The 20,547-nt window shown below is 47.2% G+C and overlaps 1 protein-coding gene across 1 annotated transcript in view; it reads left to right on the top strand.

Moving 5' to 3' along the window:
• IFNGR2 (interferon gamma receptor 2) overlaps positions 1 to 12,222 on the top strand; it is a 31,385-nt gene extending 19,163 nt beyond the window's left edge. The window contains exons 4-7 of the mRNA XM_070366653.1: positions 2,121 to 2,266; positions 6,310 to 6,469; positions 7,173 to 7,330; positions 11,205 to 12,222. Of these exons, the coding sequence (XP_070222754.1) occupies positions 2,121 to 2,266; positions 6,310 to 6,469; positions 7,173 to 7,330; positions 11,205 to 11,435 (695 nt within the window). The 3' untranslated portion in view covers positions 11,436 to 12,222. The remainder of the gene's footprint in view (positions 1 to 2,120; positions 2,267 to 6,309; positions 6,470 to 7,172; positions 7,331 to 11,204) is intronic.
• The last annotated feature ends 8,325 nt before the right edge of the window (positions 12,223 to 20,547 follow it).

The following is a 20,547-nucleotide window of genomic DNA, read 5'->3' as shown; positions in this document are numbered from 1 at the left end:
ACCAGGCCTCTGTCCTTGAATGGAGCACCGCCAGACATCTGAGCTGTACCTCAGTGGGATTAGTAGGGAACAGAGTAGGCAGCGACAGAAGCAGGGCCCGTCGTGATGTCACCAGGCCCCTGGCAGCCAGCTGCCGCTGTCTGTCTTCCCGGCTGGAAACGGCTGGCTGTGTCATTGGTTAAGTTGCTGGCAGAGTGTCTCTTCGAGCCAGTGGTGTTTGCAGAGCCCATTGCTGCTTTCGGCACTTGTGGTCGAGTCAGGATGGGTAAACAGCGTGACGATGCCTTACCGAGGGCTCGAGGGGAGAGGGGTTGGGACAGTGGCTGAAGGGGGCAGGCTTTAGCATCACGTAAACCTGGGTTCAAACCTCAACGCTGCCCCTGACCGGCTGTTACTCTGGGCAGGTCATATCCCTCTGGGCTTCAGTTGCCCCCTCTGAGAAATGGGGATGGCCTTGCATGGTTGTTACATGCAGATCTGTGCGGACACACATGTAAAATCCGTGTTGCCAGGTTTCAAGTGATCGCTCAGGCCGTGGGCGCCGCTGTCGGTAGTCACCGCACAGACCTATCAGGTCCTCCTTCTGGGCCTGGAGAGAAGGCAGGCTGTCCGCCCTGGAGAGACAGGCTCATCACATTGGGATCAGACTCCTGGGCACTGACCTTTCAGTGGTGTAAGGGATGTGGTCATCCAGGCACATACACCCACTCCCTTGGGTGAGTCACAAAAAAGTGTGGAGAATCTGCTCAGCGGGGAGGGGGCCCTGGCCCTGCACATGGGCGGGCTGACCGGCGCTCTGGCGACTTCACCGTCTGAAGGGCACCTTGAAGATATTCATGCCAGTGTCCGTGAGTGGGGGGTGTGATGCAAGCTTTTTCTGTTCCTCGTGGCCAGTCTGCTAACAACACTGAGGCTTGAGACGGGCCCCACCCGACAGTGTATCTGTCTGGACTTAGTTCCTCCACCAGAACAAAGGAGGTGAGAGGGCAAGAGTGCAGGCCCTCCGGGGACCAGTTACTTTACGCAGAGAGAAAGGTGGCCAGACCACGTGCCTAACCCTCCCCAACCTGGGAGAGCCCAGGGTGGGGCATGGAAGCTAGAGAGAAAGCCAGCCCTTCTCTCGTGAACAGGTGACGGTTCCCAGCGATATGATCGTCTGCGTGCGTGTGTCAAACGTGCAGAAACAGGCCCCTAAGAACTTGGAGCACATGACCTGTTCCTTGATCTGAGTTCCTCTGGTTAATTATACAGGTTAGATGCTTACTTAATAAAGGCTATAGTCTTTCTTCTATAGTGTACCAGAATCACAGTACTCTCCAGTGATGTGTATTCCAGAACATGAAAAGTCTTAACAAATAGATACATGATAGTGTTGTTGTTCAGTCGCTCAGTCCTCAATCCCCTGGATGATAGCCTGCCAGGCTCCTCTGTCTGTGGGTTTTTACAGGCTGGAGTGGGTTGCTACTTCTTTCTCCAGGGGATCTTCCTGACCCACGGATCGAACCCACATCTCCTGCAAGTCTCCTGCATTGCAGGCAGGCTCTTTACCCCTGAGCCACTGGGGAAGCCCTTGTGATAGCAGTGTTTCATGTTATTATGTTTAAGTGTGTCCTATTGGAAAAAGCTAAAAGAGAAATGTATTTAAAAGTTTGTAAACACCACTTTTATCTATATAAAAAAATATGTAACAAAAAGAAAATATATATAGAAGGTAAGAGCTAACAAAATCTTTTCATGAAAATTTGACCTTTGGTTAACCTTCCAGCTCTCTGGAAACCTGATAAAAGCTAGCCTATAAAACTTGTTATTAGCATAGCATATGGCAGAAAGACCTCTGGTAAAGAATCGGCCTGCCAGTGCAGGAGACGCAAGAGACACAGGTTCGTTCCCTGGTTGGGAAGATCCCCTGGAGGAGGAAATAGCAACGCACTGCAGTAGTTTTGCCTGGAGAGTCCCATGGACAGAGGAGCCTGGTGGGCTACAGTCCTACAGTCCCTTGCGGCACAGAGTCAGACACGACTAAAGCAACTCGGCACTGCACAGTATATATATACACACACATACATGCACACACGTGTATCTACATAGACTGATGGATCTCGTTTGTAATTCTATTTCAGCTACCATTGGGCCTCCAGAAAACATCCGGGTGACCCCAGAAGAAGGCTCCCTTATCATCAGGCTTTCTGCTCCCTTCGATGTCCCTGCCACTGAGGCCTATTTTGTGTATTGTGTCTACTACTGGGAGAAGGCAGGAGCTAAACAGGCAAGAGCATGTTCTTCTTTGTTTTTGATGTTCTTTTCTTTGGAGTTTCTGGGTAGCAAACGAAAGGCCAAGGAGGGGATTTCCCTGGCAGTCCAGTGCTTGAGACTCTGAGCTCCCATTGCAGTTGGTGGGTTCAACCCATGGTCGGGGAACTAAGATCCTACAAGCTGCTCTGCTCAGCCAAAAGGAAAATCAAATGGCCAAGGACACCAGGGTATCCCAGTGCACCCTTAGAGGACAAGACCCATCTGCAGGGCCCTCTCTGCCTCGTATCACACAGTCCCCGTGGTCTGAGTCTGGATTCAGCTGGTGCCCAGGGAGTCTTTGCCACACTCCAGCATTGGGAAGGTCTCATGGGCCTGTTTCTACTCATGGGCCTATTTTTACTCCTGCAGTCTGCAAGGTTAAGCTATGTGACATCTCTGATCTGAATGGTTTTCAAAGAAGGCAATGCGAATAGGTGAAAAGTCTCAGTGAAGGCGAGAAGAGGGCATGTTCCAAGGAGAAGGGCCAGTAGGTTGGAGAAGGCTGGGCACATCCGGGAACCGCACATGCCTGGATCCATCAGAAATGCGGGCCTGGGACTCCCCTGGTAGTCCAGTGGTTACGAATTCACCTTCCAATGCAGAGGACACGGGTTCAATCCCTGGTTGGGGAGCTAAGATTCCCACATGTCGCAGGGCAACCAAGCCCATGCACCGCAACAAAGACCCAGCACAGCCAAAATAAAAATAAATTAATTAATTAAAAAAAGAGAAATGGGGCCATGTGAGGGCCTTGGGCAGGGTAAGGTTGACAAAGGAGGGGTCAGAGCAAAGGGGCCTGGTGTCTGGGCCAGGGTCATCTCCAGTGTCTGATCATCCAAGCTGCATTTTTTTTCCTATTTTTTGGCCACACTGTATGACAGCAGTGGGGGTGGGGGGTGAGCCTTAGTTCCCCAGCCAGGGATCGAACCTGTGCCACCTGCCGTGGAAGCCCAGAGTCATAACCGCTAGACTGCCAGGGAGGTCCCTTCAAGCTACATTGAATGATGTTTCACTATGTGTGTGAACCTCCTGATTTCCTACGTTCAACATTACTCTAATTTTTATAAGAATTTTAAGAGCTGTATGTTTATCTGGAGCTTTCTTCGTGTCTGGCACTGGGCCGGGCACTTTGGATACATCCTTTCGTTTACCCTTTGCACCCATCAGTTTCACTGAAAGGGAGAGGGAGTGTAAGGACTGCCCGAGGCACGCGGAGGAGGCGCCTGGCTCCAGAGGGCCCGTGCTCTCAGTGCTGTGTCTCCCACGTTGCTGATGTTTGCACTTGCTCTGTTTCTTTATGAAAGTGAAAGTCGCTCAGTGTGTCCAGCTCTTTGCAACCCCATGGACTACACAGTCCATGGAATTCTCTAGGCCAGAATACTGGGTGGGTAGCCTTTCCCTTCTCCAGGGGATCTTCCCAACCCAGGGGTCGAACCCAGGTCTTCTGCACTGCAGGCAGATTCATTACCAGCTGAACCTCGAGGGAAGCCCCTGTTTCTTTACAGTGAGTGTAAAAACACCAAGGAAGGCAAAACTCACTGAAGGGCAGACTCTCAGCAAATAGGGAAGAAAGAAATAATCGTTTCCCAAAATCTGAGTTCACAGTTCTGGTCAACTGGAACAGAGGAGGTCTGGAAGAATCTGGGAGGGATTCCCCTTTCAACCAGAGCATCTATGCTTTGGACTTCTGTGAGCAAAAGATTCTGCGGCTAAAGTGACTCTGAAAGCCACTGATATGGTCTCCATTCCAGCTGTGAGTCCAAATGTCAAGGGTCCCCAAACCCAACCCCTAGATTTGCTCCAAGGATCCTCGGGGACTCAGCGTCCAGTTGTACTTAAGGCTGTGACTTATTACAGAGAAAAGACACAGAACAGAGTCAACAAAGGGAAGAGACACAGGGGGCAGAGTCTGAAGGAGTCCAGGCAGAAGCTTCCAGGAGTCTTCCCCTCATCACACAGGCTACTCTCAATTCCCCCGACAACAAGAGTAACCGAGTATGTGAAATCGCATCTCCCAGAGAAGCTCCTGGGAGACTCAGTACCCAGGGCTCGTACTGGGGGCTGGTCACACAGGCACCCTCGACCCAGCAGAGCCACCAGGGCTCCTGACTCCCAGAGGTAGAGCAGGTGTTCAGCATCAGAAGCATCATTTATACATTAAAACAGCCTTATCACTTAGGGATCTGTGGGACGCTCCTCAAAGCCAAGTTCCCAGATGTCAGCCTTGGGTCAGCCTTGCAAACAAGACCTTTCTAAGGACAGGTCTCCTGCGTTCCTTACTGTCTCAGGCCTGAACGGTAGCTCTTCTCTGTAGTCTGTGATTCTTCTGGAATAGCCAACTGGCTGCTGAAATAAACTCAAAAAAGAATAGTGTTGGGACTCCCCTGGCGGTCCAGTGCTTAAGAATCTGCCTTCCAAGGCAGGGAACCTGAGCTCGATCCCAGGTCAGGGAACTAAGATCCCACATACTGAAGGGCAACTAAGCCTGTGTGCCACAAGGAAAGATCCCACGTGCTGCGGCTGAGACCCAACACAGCCAAATAAATAGATAATTTTTTTAAGAAAAGCATATTGTCCTTAAATTTACCTTTTTTAAAATAATTATTTCTTACTTAAAAAAAAATTTTGGCTGTGCCAGACAGCTTGCAGGAACTTAGTTCCTCGACCATGGATTGAACCCAGGCCATGAGAGTGAAAGCGCCAAGTCCTAAACCACTGGACTACCACAGAATTCCCTGAAATTGCCTTATGTGGTGTCATATTTTACTCCTTATGTGGAGTAAAAATTGTTTCTTTTCTGCCCTGGCAGTTATCATCGTTAAACAGGAGGGGAGAAAGTTTTGAATCATCTATAATCCTACTGTTCAAATATAGTATGACCGTTTGTATTTTTAAAAGTAAGATCATGTCCTATATACTGTTGAATGATCTGCCTTTTTTTTCAGTCAACATATATAATAAGCCACTTTATCTCCACACTCTGAAGCTGCCACCATTTCCAATGGTTGTAGCGTATTCTGTGTGTGTGTGTGTGTGTGTGTGTGTGTGTGTGTGTGTTGTGCGCCCGCGCATGCGTGCTCAGTCATGTCCGACTCTTTGTGACCCTATGGACTGTAGCCTGGCAGGCTCCTCTGTCTATGGGATTTCCCGGGCCAGAATACCAGAGTGGGTTGCCATTTCCTTCTCCAGGGGATCTTCCCGACCCAGGGATCGAACCTGTGTCTCCTGCGTTCCTTATCACTAGCACCACCAGGGAAGCCCTAGTGTTTTCTACTGTATCTCCCAATATGAAAGCAGTCCTTTAGGAGAAATCCCGTATCCCCATAGTGTGTGGTGTCTTTTTCTCATTTCCCCATAGAATAGTGACAGTTTGTCCGGAATGAGAGAGGGGCCGTTGACCGAACATGTGGAGGTGACAAACCGGAGGGAGGTGTCACGGCAGGCGAGGGAGACAGGGGACAAGATCCTCTAAGAATCTGGGACCCAACTCTTCCCTGATGACATAAATTTCTAAGACCGTGTTCACCAGAACTATAAAGGGAAGCAGCACAGTGAAGCGAAAACCAGAAGCAGATTCGGAACCCAAGGAACAGTATTTTCTAGAATGCCCTTTTTCCCTCTGTTCATCCACTGACTTGAAACTGTAGACGAGACTAACCATGAAATATACAATGTTCATTTCAAAGGAGAAAATTTCGTCCTGGAAATTGGGATTTGCTAAATTCCAGCTCTGGACCCTCCATTGCTGCAATGGGGCTTCAGATCTCACAGCCAGAAACACAGCTCTAATGCCATCAGCATGTTTCTCAACACTCCTCCCGTTTCCACACGTGAAATTTGTCGGCTGTAAGCGTTATATGTATAAAATTGGTATTCTGTCTCTTTAAAACCAGAATTGCCTTATTCTTTGGTTATTGTGTTCGATGTGAATTTGGGGAAACACTGGAGAAGACGGAAGGCCTTGACCATCCCTGTGCGGGTAATTTACATGTGCGGTTGTTGATGCTTGCTACGCAGGTGACACGCCCGTTCAGGAGTAACTTCATCACATTGAATGATTTAAAACCCTTAAGAGTATACTGTTTTCAAGTCAAGGCAGAACTGTTTTTGACCAAAGAAAACATCTCTCGACCTGGACATTTAAGCAACATATCTTGCTGTGAAACGGCAGCAGATGGTAATGTATGCTTTCCTAAGTGCTTTCTTTCTGAGCTGGAAACAGAACACTCCTAAAATAGTGCAATCAGGAATTGCTTTTTCGGTGAAGGGTGGTGATGAGTGTAGGGAGATCCAGAGAGGACGGGCTAAGACAGCAATTCACAGTAGATACAACGAGGCTGTGCTGGAATCTCCAGAACAAGAACTGCCAGACGGGTAACACCTGCTTTGTTTTAGGATTGCCTTTGTTGTTCAGTCACTCAGTTGTGTCCAGCTCTTTGCAACCCCACGGACTGCAGCACGCCAGGCTTCCCTGTCCTTCACTATCTCCCAGAGTTTTCTCACACTCATGTCCATTGAGTCAGTGATGCCATCCAACCATCTCATCCTCTGTTTCCCCCTTCTCCTGCCCTCAATCTTTCCCAGCATCAGGGTCTTTTCCAGTGAGTCAGCTCTTCATATCAGGTGGCCAAAATATTGGAGCTTCAGCCTTAGTATCAGTCCTTCCAGTGAATATTCAGGACTGATTTCCTTTGGGATGGACTGGTTTGATCTCCTTGCAGTCCAAGGGACCCTCAAGAGTTCAATAAAGCATACAGGGCAGGGTGGAAGAGAGCAGTATCCATTCATTTCCCTGGGACGTCAAGTGTATTTATGCAGTGGTGGATGAGAAATTACCTGATGTGTGGGTCATCTTGTTGGTTTTTCGGTTGTCTCTCTAGCTTCTGTCAAGCTTCAACAAGACTTCCTGGCTGCCGGAACCACCTTTTTGGTGCTGTCAGTGGTGGTAGGGTCCTGTCTCTTCCTGGTTCTGAGATACAGAGGCCTGGTTAAACCCTGGTTCCACTCTCCGCCACGCGTTCCACCGCAGATAGAGGAGGTATGTACACGCCCACAGGGGTGACTGGTCAGGCTTTCTTGCCCCTAGTAAAACCTAAGAGTAGGACAGTGGACAAAGCCACAGACACAGAGGTCAGAGTTAAAAGTGCTGCTTGGTTACTTGTACACTCGTCTTCACAGCAGCATTACTCACCATAGCCGAAAGGCAGAAACACCCTGAATGTCTATTGACAGATGAATGGATAAATAAGACGTGGTGGGAATTCCCTGGCGGTCCAGTGGCTGGGACGTGGCACTTTCACTGCCACGGCCCTGGGGTTCAACCTGGTCAGGGAACTAAGATTCCTGCAAGCCTCATGATTCACCACCCCCGCCCCCACCAAAAAGATATGGTATATACATATGAACGGAATGTTAACCTTAAAAAAAAGAAGGGAGTTCTGAGACATGCTACGATAGAGGACCTTGAGGACATTACGATCAGGGAAATAAACTAGTTACAAAATGACAAATACTACATGATTGCACATACTCGAGCACTTAAGAGTACTCACATTCACAGAACCAGAATGTAGGATAGAGGTTGCCCGGGTCTGAAGGGAGGGAGGAAATGGGGAGTTGGTGTTTAACGGGGACAGTTTCAATTTTACTATGAAAAAAATGAAAAAAGTTCTAGAGACAGATGGTGCTCATGGTTGCCCAACAATCTAAATAGACTTCACACCACTGAACTGCATGCTTAAAAAGGGTCAGGACGGTAAATTTTATGTTATGTGTTTGTTGTTGTTCTTTAGTCACTCAATCGTGTCCAACTATTTGCAACCCCATGGATTGTAGCCCGCCAGACTCCTCTGTCCATGGGATTCTCCAGGCAAGAATACTGGAGAGGGTTGCCATTTCCTCCTCCAGGGCGTGTCTCCTGCATTGGCAGGTGGATTCTTTAAACTGAGCCACAAAGGAAGCCCCTATGTTATATGTACTTTTCCACAATTAAAAAAAGTTTTTTTTTTTTAATGGCACGAGGTTGGCCAAAAGATGGCCTAGTCTGGCCCATCCAGGAGATTGGCCGTGGTAGGTCCCACTGGAGACAACACATCGATCCTAGGCGTTTGGAGACTGCCCCCAGGGAGCCTGGCTGGAGCTCACGGACCAGTGGAGGCTGCAGTCAAGAGCATGAGCTTTGGGTTAGACAGTGTGCACGCAGGAGGATTCTAGAGTAAACACACCCAGAGCCATGAGCTCAAAGCCTTGCATGCCTAGCGCACAGGCCATGTTACTTTAAAGAATTTAAGAAAGAAAAGTGGAATGGGTGGGCCTTGTTGTTCAGTTGCTTAGTCACGTCCAACCCTTTGCGGCCCCGTGAACCACAGCACACCAGGCTTCCCTGTCCTTCACCATCTCCCAGAGTTTGCTCAAACTCATTCCATTGAGTCTGTGATGCCATCCAACCAGCTTATCCTCTTACCCTCAGTCTTTCCCAGCATCAGGGTCTTTTTGCAACAAGTTGACTGTTTGCATCAGGTGGTCAAAGTATTGGAGCTTCAGCTTCAGCACCAGTCCTTCCAACTTCCAATGTATATTCAGGGTTGATTTCCTTTAGGATTGACTGGTTTGATCTCCTTGCTGTCCAAGGGATTCTTAAAAGTTTTATCCAACACTCCACTTTGAAAGCATCAACTCTTTGGTGCTCAGCCTTCTTCATAGTCTAGCGGGTCTTACAGATAGTCTTGTTTTCCTGCCCAGCCACACCGCAGCCCCCCTCCCCAAGGCTCAGTGAGGCAGCCAGGTTCTCTGAGGACAGAGCCATTGGGACATTCTTGGGATCAGAAGCTCGCTGATAGAAGAATACTTAAAACTGTTTGCCTCTGGAGGTTTATCATTCTTCAGTAAAATCAGAATAAAAGTACTAGAAACAGAATCTCATGTTGTTGTATCTCGTCTATAAAGACAAAGTCTAGAAAGAGCTGTAGTCACTTGTTTTCCTTCATATGTCATGAGCTGTTTAAGGGACACAGACATTATGAGAAATACACATTGAACTCCCTACTGGGACCTGCATACAGATGCTGTAGGAGTCTGCTTCTATGAAGACTCTAAGTAGAATAACAGTCAAACTCATAGAAAAGCAGAGAGTAACACAGTGGTTAACAGGGGTGAGGGGAGAGGGGAGTGGGGCGTTGCTTTCAAATGGTAGGAAGTTTCAGTTATGCAAGATGAATAAGTTCTGGTTTCTGCTGTGCAAGATTGTGCTATAATTAGTACTGTGTTGTGCCCTTAAAGGGGCTTCCCAGGTGGTTAAGATTCCACCTACTAATGCTGGAGGCACAGGAGACTTGGGTTCAATCCCTGGGTTGGGAAGGTCCCCCGGAGAAGGGAATGGCAACCCACTCCAGTATTCTTGCCTGGGAAATCCCACGAACAGAGGAGCGTGGCAGGCTACAGCCCATGGGGTTGCAAAGTGTTGGACATGACTGAGTGACTGAGCACGCACATGCACTTCAAAATGTGTTAAGAGAGTAGAACTCAAGTTAGGTGTTCTTACCACAAAATTACAATAACGGCAACAACAACAGCAACCGATTTTCCTGGTTAATACTGTCACAACAGAACAGCTGTCACCTCGGAGTTTTACTTGCATTAATAATCTCCGTCTCGGGACTCCCCTGGTGGTCCAGTGGTTAGGACTCTGCACTTGCAGGGAGCGCAGGTTCAGTGCCTGATCAGGGAACTAAGATCCTGCATGCCGTGTGATGAAGCCAAAACACTAAAAAACAAAACCAAAAAAAACCAAAAAACTCTGTCTCTCAGTAGAACTAGCAGCCGGGCCCCAGTAAGTGAGTTTACTGCTACTTGTTTCTTTGGGGCTTGAACCTAAAACACAGAGCCTTTCGATTTGCTTTCCTGGGAAAGTGTGAAAAGTCTGTATCAAAGGTCACTGAAGTTTCATGAGAAAATGACTCATGTTTCACTTGTATTTTTGAGGTTTCGCAAGTGCACGTGACATGCTGCTGCTCCTCTGCTCACCAGCCAGCGCTAAGCTGACTGCATTTCAGTATCTTTCAGCATTTCCAAGAGCCATGCGGTTGGTTCTTGGTAACTTGGTTGTGGTGGTCGTCATTGTTCAGTCGCTCATTCATGTCTGACTTCCCTGCGACCCCCATGGACTGTAGCCCGCTGGGCTCCTCTGTCCATGGGATTTCTCAGGCAAGAATACCGGAGTGGGATGCCATGCCCTCCTGCAGGGAATCTTCCTGACCCAGGGATCAAACCTGCGTCTCCTGCTTTGGCAGGCAGATTCTTTACCACTGAGCCACCTGGAAAGCCCTTTGTAACTTGGTAATGATGTCTAAGCCCAAAGCAGAGGCAGGAGAGACACAGCACATTAAGGGTGTGGATCAGCATTTCAAATCAAGGACCTGCACTTTCTCATTCGCCCATGGCTGCCCGCTGCAGATCCTCCGCACCCATGTGTGTGTTATATAAAGCAGAAACACCTAGTGGGTGGGGTAGCTGAGAAAAAAATGCCCATGAACTTTCCCTCTTCACCCTTACCTTGTAGGTGACCAGGAGGCTTCATTTCCTCCTTTCCTGAAAAGTTAGAATTCCGAGACATTCCAGGTGAATAGCCCACAAGCCCTCATCCAGCCAGTGCATCAAGTCAGAACTTCATTTCTCGAGTTACACACCTTACACACTTTCAGAGTATCCCCTTGGTTGGCCCTTGGATTCGTGTGCAAGCTATTGAGATGAGGGGTGGGGAGGGGTTTTCAGGATTTTTGAAGCTGTTTCATTGGTGGACAGAAGTGGAAGTTACACCAAAATGATATAGGATTATGCCAACTCAAACTAAAGTCAAAAGGTCTTATATCTGGAACTTACAGACTAATTATGGTGATGGTTTTCAATTTTTCAAGTATTTAAAGGATCCGGCTCAGCCCATCTTAGACGCCCTGGACAAGGACAGCTCGCCAAAGGATGACACTTGGGACTCCGTGTCGGTCGTGACGTTTCCAGAGAATGAGCAAGAAGGGAGTCCCCAAAGCACTTTGAACCAAAGTGCTGGTCCAAGCCACCAGCCCACGGAAGGAGTTCTCTGTGCCAAGGAAGCTGCGACATGCCTGTCAGGACTGGATGGAGCCACTTGATCCTTAGTCTCATCACAAAAAGACCTTGGGGGTGCCTGGGAAGAAGTCAGTTGTGGGAGAGACAAACATTTTTTTTAACTAGTGAAAGTCGTTCAGTCGTGTCCGACTTTGCGACCCCAGGGACTGTATAGTCCATGGAATTCTCCAGGCCAGAGTCCTGGAGTGGGTAGCCTTTCCCTTCTCCAGGGGATCTTCCAAACCCAGGGATGGAACCAGGATCTCCTGCATTGCATGCAGATTCTTTACCAGCTGAGCCACGAGACCTAAATCCTGCAAGTTTCTAGACTGATTCTGCATACCAAAAAAAAAAAGTTTTTGCTTAAACACTAAAAAGGCATGTAATCATTTGTTAGCAAACAGGCTGTGACACCCTTGTGATATTTCGGACATTGTTGCCTGGCCTGGGTGGTCAGGAGACGGGGTCCTTTCCTTGGTTCTGGCAAGGCCTCGGGCCCTTTGGGCAGGTCACGGAACCTGTCCCAGCCTCTCCTGTCAAAGGACACTCAGTGGCCCTTGACACCCATCTCCTGGCTTAAAATGTGATTAATCCCATGAATAATCTTCTAGTAATTTAAGGGCCTTTTTTTTTTCCAAACTAGAAATAAAAGACTGTTTCACTAACTTTTTATCAGCCTGTGTAGGGACATGTCTGGTGACCCAGTGGCTAAGACTTCATGCTTCCGGTGCTGGAGATGGCGGGTTTGACCCCTGGTCGGGGAACTAAGACCCCACATTGCTGCACAGTGTGGCCAAAAACTGTAAAGAAATCAATAGACATTTGAAAGTCTGTGTGAAGGTTTCCTCTCCACCTTCTTTATTTTAGCCTCTTTTCTGCAAAGTTTCAGCTTTTTGCTATGACGCTATCTATGATGCCCAGCAGACTCACCCAGAGGCCACGCAGCAAGAACTTCTGACTTGTGTCACTGGACTGCTTGAAAAGTTAGGCAGGGGGTTTGCAGAAGCTGCATCAGCACTGCATTCAAATGTGATGTGTCGCATACGTCGAGCAAGGCGTGTAAAGGGAACGAGCTTGTGGCCAACAGTGTATCCGCTGGGCTGCTGGTCTTCTTATGGGGCAAGTATTGATGGGCTAAAAATCCATTTATCTGATTCCTGAGGCTTAGGAAATGGATGCGTCGCTTCACGGCTCCCCTCCAACACACATAGAAAGTGACATGTTGCCGTAAGTTCTGCTTCAGAAAGAAGCCCCCACGGGCAGCCTCACCTTGACAATGGGAAGTAGAAATGCTGACGGTAGGTCCATGAAGTACCTAGGACTGGTTGATGGAACCACCTGCTGTCTCAGGTGGGCCCTGTACCTCTGGTGAGGAATTGGCCCTTGGGCTGACTTTCTAACCAGTCGTGACCCCTGCCATCCAGGGTGACAAGAGAGGAAAGGACACCCACCCACAGCTGCCCCCCACCCACCCACCCCAGAGGAGTCCCCTTATGAGATGTCTGTGTTATCAATCAGGTTCACCTTGAGTTGGGACAGGGTTGGAAAAAGAGTTGTCATTCAGTTGCTCAATCGTGTCCAACTCTGCGACATGGACTGTAGCACACCAAGCTTCCCTGTCCATCACCAACTCCCAGAGTTAGTAGAGGGCAATTGTAAAGACCACCCTCAAACCATTTAGGAAATTGAGGATTTGAGCGCTTCCTCTGCTGGGCCATACGATGCAGCTGGTTGAGGTGGGGAGGATGTGTGTACAGCAGGAAGAAAACCAGCTAAAAGTGAGTCCAGCAGGAAGGGGGACAGATACGCTGTTAGGAATAAGCGCTCTGTGCCACCCTCCATAAAAGGAGGTGCCAGCTGATCAGGGGCAGGCAGGCTGGTTATGGGGACCAGATTCTGATGAGGCTGTACTGGATTCAGGGCAGAGACAGTCCAGTGTCCTGGGGCAGACTGGGTGGGGTTCAGGCCCAGAAAGGCCCTTCTTAGTTGAAGGCGGCAGCTTCAGCAAGTGACAGAGTTCAAGTGCAGGGCCGGCACTCTGACCAGGTGCCTCTCAGGGGCCAGGCTCGTGTAGGGGAGGGGCTACACTGGGTTCCAACTGGGTTCACTGAGGGCCTCTCGGGGCCTCCCCATCCTTCCTCAGTAAGCGTGGGGCTGGCCTGTTATGCAGAAGGAGAGGACAGAAATTATTTAAGACACTCCTTCCCCGGCAGCTCAGACAGTAAAGAATCTGCCTGCAGTGCAGGAGACCCGGGGTTCGATCCCTGGGTCGGGAAGATCCCCTGGAGAAGGGCATGGCAACCCACTCCAGTCTTCTTGCCGGGAGAATCCCATGGACAGAGGAGCCTAATGGACTAGTCCATGGGGTCACAAAGGGTCAGACACAACTGAGCAACTGAGCACGCATGCACGCATGTCCATAGTGAAAGTGAAAGTGCACGTTGCTTAGTTGTGTCAGACTCTGCGTGCGACCCTGTGGACTATACAGTCCGTGGAATTCTCCAGGCCAGAATACTGGAGTGGGTAGCCTTTCTCTTCTCCAGGGGATCTTCCCAACCCAGGTCTCCCACATGGCAGGCAGATTCTTTACCAGCTATGCCACCAGGCAAGCCAATAAGTAAACTGTTATTGAGACCCAGTGACGCTCATTCAATTTATGTATAACCTGTGGCTGCTTTTGTGCTGCAAGGTGGAACTGAATCATTGCAAGAGCTTGTTTTCCTGCGAAGCCTAAAATAGTCACCACCTGAACCCTTACAGAAAGAGTCTGATGAACTCTGATCTGTACAATGAAGTGTATGTTGTATAGGAGAAAACAGACTTACTCCCATTATTTAGGTTTATACAGTTACAGAAGGTCCCTACAAGACCCCACCCCATTTAATGCTGAGACTGTTTAATTCAAAGGTCATATATTACATGGGAGGAGGGGTATTTGATGCTTGCCTGTATTCTATAAAGTACATTATGGAATATGTACTAGGAAAGGCTGGAGGTCATTTAGGTGTAGGCAAATCAATGGAGAAACATAGGCCCTAGATCAATGCTAGGTCACCCAGAGATGATGGGAGAGTTGGATCAAGGCCACTGCTAACTCATACATGACTGCTATGTGCATTAGATAAAGACCCTGTCCTTTAAGATCCTTTGTTTTGTGCGGAGTTTTAAGTAAACATAGGATGTTCTGGGCCTTCATTGTGAATAGCGCCCCTGGGGGTCCCGCAGTGCTCAGCATGCAGATTGCAGACGGGGTTGGGGGGTAGGGGGATGTGGGGGGGGGTTGGGGAGGTGAGGGGGGTTGGGGGGTGAGGGGTGGGGTACACCTCAGGGCCATGGGAGAGGAAGCAGCCCCTCTTGCTCTGGGTGGTACCAAGGCCATCAGGATGAGGAGCTGATGGACATGAGGGTGCAGAGGGGAGAACCCCAGGTGGGATGTGGGGATGAGGGACGGGCAGAGAAGGGAGACTTTGTCCACACCCATAGGTCACCTGCTGATGTTCGTTCACTCACTGCAAAAACCACAGCTGCCCTCTCACTCAGAAACTGCCAATGTGGAGAACGGCTCAGGTCCTAGCCTGTGCTCAGGGCGTCGGCCTTTGTTGACTTCTATTTCATTCACCATCATTTATCTCAGTCCATAGGATGTTTAAAAGTCTGCATAGCCACTAAGTTACACTGCTTTCGGCTACCGGAAAACAACTGTGTATCCCCAAGGGGCTCCAAGGCTCTCCAGAATAAAGGTGTTTTATGCCAGAAGCCTGTGTTTTAGGCAAGAACCTCCTAAACCATCCCTACTGTTTGGTGACAGTGCGAATCCACACAGGCATCTTCCCGTGGAGCAGTCAGGCCTCCGGCTCCTCGGTGTGCCCACAGGCCCTCTGAAGAAGCTACAGCCCTCTGATGGGAACATGGTGGAAATCACCTCACCCTCCTTGCTTCCAGTCTCTGGTGACTGAGGATTGCCAGCTGCATCAGGAGGGCGCCGACCCACAGGTCCAGGAGGATACCTGGGGCAGCACCCAACCGGTGGAGGGAGCTGGTCGGTGCTGCTCACAGGCGCTCTAGGAAGACTGAGAAGGATGCTGCCCAAAATCTCATCCTGCTAACAGAATACAGGCAGGAGGGGCTTCTCTGGGCCCTCCCCCATTTATTAAAAAAAAGGGGGTGAGGTAGACCCCCAGGGTTTCTTTACAAAGATATATCTAGTTGAAACCTAAATGCCCACTGACAGAGGAATGGATAAAGAAGATGTGGTGTGTATATACACACAGTGGAACATTCAGTTCAGTTCAGTCGCTCATTCGTATCCAACTCTCTGAGACCCCATGGACTGTAACACGCCAGGTCTCCCTGTCCATCACCAACTCCCGGAGTTTACTCAAACTCATGTCCATTGAGTCAGTGATGCCATCTAACCATCTCATCCTCTGTTGTCCCCTTCTCCTCCTGCCTTCAGTCTTTCCCAGCATCAGGGTCTTTTCCAATCAGTCAGTTCTTCTCATCAGGTGGCCAAAGTATTGGAGTTTCAGCTTCAGCATTGGTCCTTCCAATGAATATTCAGGACTGATTTCCTTTAGGATGGACTGGTTGGGTCTCCTTGCAGTCCAAGGGACTCTCAGGAGTCTTCTCCAACACCACACTTGAGCATCGAATCTTTGGTGCTCAGCTTTCTTTATAGTCCAACTCTCACACCCATACATGACTACTGGAAAAACCATAGCTTTGACTAGACGGACCTTTGTGAGCAAAGTAGTCTCTGCTTTTTAATATGCTGTCTAGGTTGGTCATAGCTTTTCTTCCAAGGAGCAAATGTCTTTTAATTTCATGGCTGCAGTCATCATCTGCAGTGATTTTGGAGCCCCCCAAAATACAGTATCTCACTGTTCCCATTGTTTCCCCATCTATTTGCCATGAAGTGATGGGACTGGATGCTATGATCTTAGTTTTCTGAATGTTGAGTTTTAAGCCAACTTTTTCAGTCTCCTCTTTCATTTTCATCAAGAGGCTCTTTAGTTCTCCGCTTTCTGCCATAAGGGTGGTGTCATCTGCATATCTTGATATTTTTCTTGGCAATCTTGATTCCAGCTTTTGCTTCATCCAGCTGGCATTTCATGTGATGTACTCTGAATATAAGTTAAATAAGCATTGTTTAATAAGCAGTTAAGCAATATGCAGCTTTGACATACTCCTTTCTGTTTGGAACCAGTCTGTTTTTCCATGTCCAGTTCTAAGTGTTGCTTCTTGACCTGCATACAGATTTCTCAGGAGGCAGGTCAGGTGGTCTGGTATTCCTATCTCTTTCAGAATTTTCCACAGTTTGTTGTGATCCACACAGTCAAACGCTTTTGGCGTAGTCAATAAAGCAGAAGTAGATGTTTTTCGGGAACTCTTACTTTTTCGATGATCCAGCGGATGTTGGCAATTTGATCTCTGGTTCCTCTGCCTTTTCTAAAGCCAGCTTGAACATCTGGAAGTTCATGGTTCATGTACTGTTGAAGCCTGGCTTGGAGAATTTTGAGCATTAGTTTGCTAGTGTGTGAGATGAGTGCAATTGTGCAGTAGTTTGGATTTTTTTTTGGCATTGCCTTTCTTTGGGATTGGAATGAAAACTGACCTTTTCCAGTCCTGTGGCCACTGCGGCGTTTTCCAACTTTGCTGGCATATTGAGTGCAGCACTTTCACAGCACCATCCTTTAGGATTTGAAATAGCTCAGTTGGAAATCCATCACCTCCACTAACTTTGTAGTGATGCTTCTGAAGGCCCATTTGACTTCATATTCCAGGATGTCTGGCTGTATGTGAATGACCATACCATCATTAAGACCTTTTTTGTATAGTTCTTCTGTGTATTCTTGCCACCTCTTCTTATTATCTTCTGCCTCTGTTAGGTCCATACCATTTCTATTCTTTATCAAGCCCATCTTTGCATGAAATGTTCCCTTGGTATCTGTAATTTTCTTGAAGTGATCTCTAGTCTTTCCCATTCTGTTGTTTTCCTCTATTTCTTTGCACTGTTCACTTAAGAAGACTTTCTAATGTGTCCTTGCTATTCTCTGGAACTCTGCATTCCTATGGATAGATCTTTCCTTTTCTTCTTTGCCTTTCACTTCTCTTCTCAGCTATTTGTAAGGCCTCTTCAGAGAACCATTTTGCCTTTTTGCATTTCTTTTTCTTGGGGATGATTTTGATCACTGCCTCCTGTACAGTGTTATGAACCTCCACCCATAGTTCTTCAGGCAGTCTATCAGATCTAATCCCTGAATCTATTTGTCACTTCTACTGTGTAAATCATAAGGGATTTGATTTAGGTCATACCTGAACAGTCTAGTGGTTTTCCCTACTTACTTCAATTTAAATCTGAATTTGGCAATAAGGAGTTCATGATCTGAGCCACAGTTAGCTTCTGGTCTTGTTTTTGCTGACTGTATAGAGCTTCTCCTTCTTTGGTTGCAAAGAATATGATCAATCTGATTTTGGTATTGACCATCTGGTGATGACAATGTGTGGAGTCTTTTCTTGTGTTGTTGGAAGAGGGTGTTTGCTATGACCAGTGTGTTCTCCTGGAAAAACTGTTAGCCTTTGCCCTGCTTCGTTTTGTACTCCAAGGCCAAATTTGCCTGTTACTCCAGGTATCTCTTTACTTCCTACTTTTGCATTCCAGTCCCCTGTGATGAAAAGGACATTTTTTGGGGGTGTTAGTTCTAGAAGGTCTTGTAGGTCTTCATAGAACTGTTCAATTTCAGCTTCTTCAGCTTTACTGGTTGGGGCATAGACTTGGATTACTGTGATATTGAATGGTTTGCCTTGGAAACGAACAGAGATCATTCTGTCGATTTTGAGATTGCATCCAAGTACTGCATTTCTGACTCTTTTGTTGACTATGATGGCTACTCCATTTCTTCTAAGGGATTCTTGCCCAGTGGAATATTACTCAGCTGTTAAAAAGAATGAAATAAGGCCATTTGCAGCAACATAGATTGATCTAGAGAGTCTCATATTGAGTGAAGTTAAATCAGGGAGAGAGAAATGTAATATGACATCCTTTATATGTGGAATCTACAAAGAAATGATACAAATGAATTTACTTAAGAAACAGAAAGAGACTCACGGAAAACAAACTCATGGTTACCAGGGGGATAAGGGATAGTTAAAGACTTTGGGAAGGTTATGTACACACTGCTATATTTAAAATGGACAACCAACAAGGATCTATTATATAGCACATGGAACTCTGCTCAATCTTATGTGCCAGCCTGGATGGGAGGGTGGTTTGGGGGAGAATGGATACATGCATATGTATGATGCAATCCCTTCACTGTTCACAACATTGTCAATCAGCTACACCCCAATACAAAATGTTTTTGGTGTTTAAAAAAATAGAAAACATAATCACTTGCAAAATATATTAACTAGTGAAATTAATATAATCAATTAAAGTAATTATATTACACTTTAATTAATTAGTGATGTGAATTAATAATTTATAATGAACATGAATTAGACTGCTTCCCTGGTGGCTCAGATGGTAAAGAATCTGCCTGCAATGCTGGAGATCTGAGTTCAATCCCTGGGTTGGGAAGATCCCCTGGAGGAGGGCATGGCAACCCACTCCAGGATTCTTGCCTGGAGAATCCCCATGTACAGAAGAGCCTGGTGGGCTACAGCCCATGGGGTTGCAAAGAGTTGGACACAACTGAGCAACTAAGCGCACACACACACATAAATTAGGCTTACTTCATTTTTGCATTCAGGTGAATAGAACTATTTGATTTCATATCCCTGAGGATAAGTGTCCTGTTTGTAGTTGAGAGCAAGAGCGAAAACCTAGGACCTCCAAGAGCTGATGAGCCCAGATAGGACTCTGAGTCCTTGCCAACAGGCAAGTAAAGGGCCCAGCGTAAAATTTAATTCATCAATTAAATTGACGTGCTTCTTGACTAACTCCTTTCTGAAGTGTTGCTGTGAACCTCAGTATGACTGTGTGTAACTCTGGGTACCCAAACCCTTCTCAAGTGGCTAGCCCCACGCTACAAGTGAAAGATGAACACAGCACCAACAGTCTTAGCCATGTGTACATCTGCATAGACTGTGCACTGCACGACCCCAGTGGTGCCCTGTATATACACAGAATACAAAGTATTTGGTTCCTTTGAGACTTAGAACTTCTTCTTGAAAAACTGTCAAAATTAATAGTGAGTTTCCATGCTAACATGCAAAATCAGATTTAAAACATATTACACACCCAAAAGCCATTAGTAGACTTTAGACAGTAATGTGAATTTCTTCTTTTTACTCCTATGTTTTCCAGCCATTTTCTGGAGAATATTCCTTTTTATAATGAAATAATATCAGGAATTTTTTATAAAATGAAAGCTCAGTGCTCTGGCAAAGAGACACCAGGATGGTAGAGACTGAAAACAGGCAGATTTCAGGGTGAGGTTAAATCCTCTCTCCCTGCTGCACCTGGGTTTTTCTTCAACCAGACAAGAACCACTTATAAAGATTGTAACTTGTTAGACACAAATTATTTATCTCCTCCACATATCACAGGGTCACTTTAGTTCAAGTCTACACAATGCTGTTAGTAAAAAGTACACTGAATTTGTTCTATTTGACTTAATCAGTCTCCCCTCCCACAAAGTACTTTTAAAATTATAAAGGAGAAAAATAGCTTCTTTACGGTAGAGATACCTGGTAGACCCCACCTTGAGCAGGCAAGCAAAGTTAAAAACACCAGGACGGGGACAGATGTATGCTTGCTTTGATGTCATGAAAATGTAACATCTATGTTATTCCTGCCAAAACTGCATAACCTGAATTTAATCACAACGGAACATCAGACAAACCAAAATTGAGGGGCATTCTACACAACAGTTGGTCTGCATTCTTCAAAAATACCTCGTCATGGACTTCCCTGGTGGTCCAGTGGTTAAGAATGCTGCAGGGAACACAGGTGCAGTCCCTGGTCTGGGAAGATCCCACATGCCTGGGGGCAACTCAGCTGATGCACTCAACTACTGAAGCCCGCACGCCGTTGCTTCACAACAGGAGAACCCACAGCAAGAAGAAGTCCGGGCACTGCAAATAGAGAGTAGCCCCTGCTTGCAGCAACTAGAGAAAGACCTAGCACAGCCAAAAATACAGTGAATAAATAAT

Source organism: Bos mutus, chromosome 1, assembly GCF_027580195.1.
Source record: "Bos mutus isolate GX-2022 chromosome 1, NWIPB_WYAK_1.1, whole genome shotgun sequence".
In the NCBI taxonomy this organism is placed as follows: domain Eukaryota; kingdom Metazoa; phylum Chordata; class Mammalia; order Artiodactyla; family Bovidae; genus Bos; species Bos mutus.
This window is presented reverse-complemented; position numbering and strand designations above follow the sequence as displayed.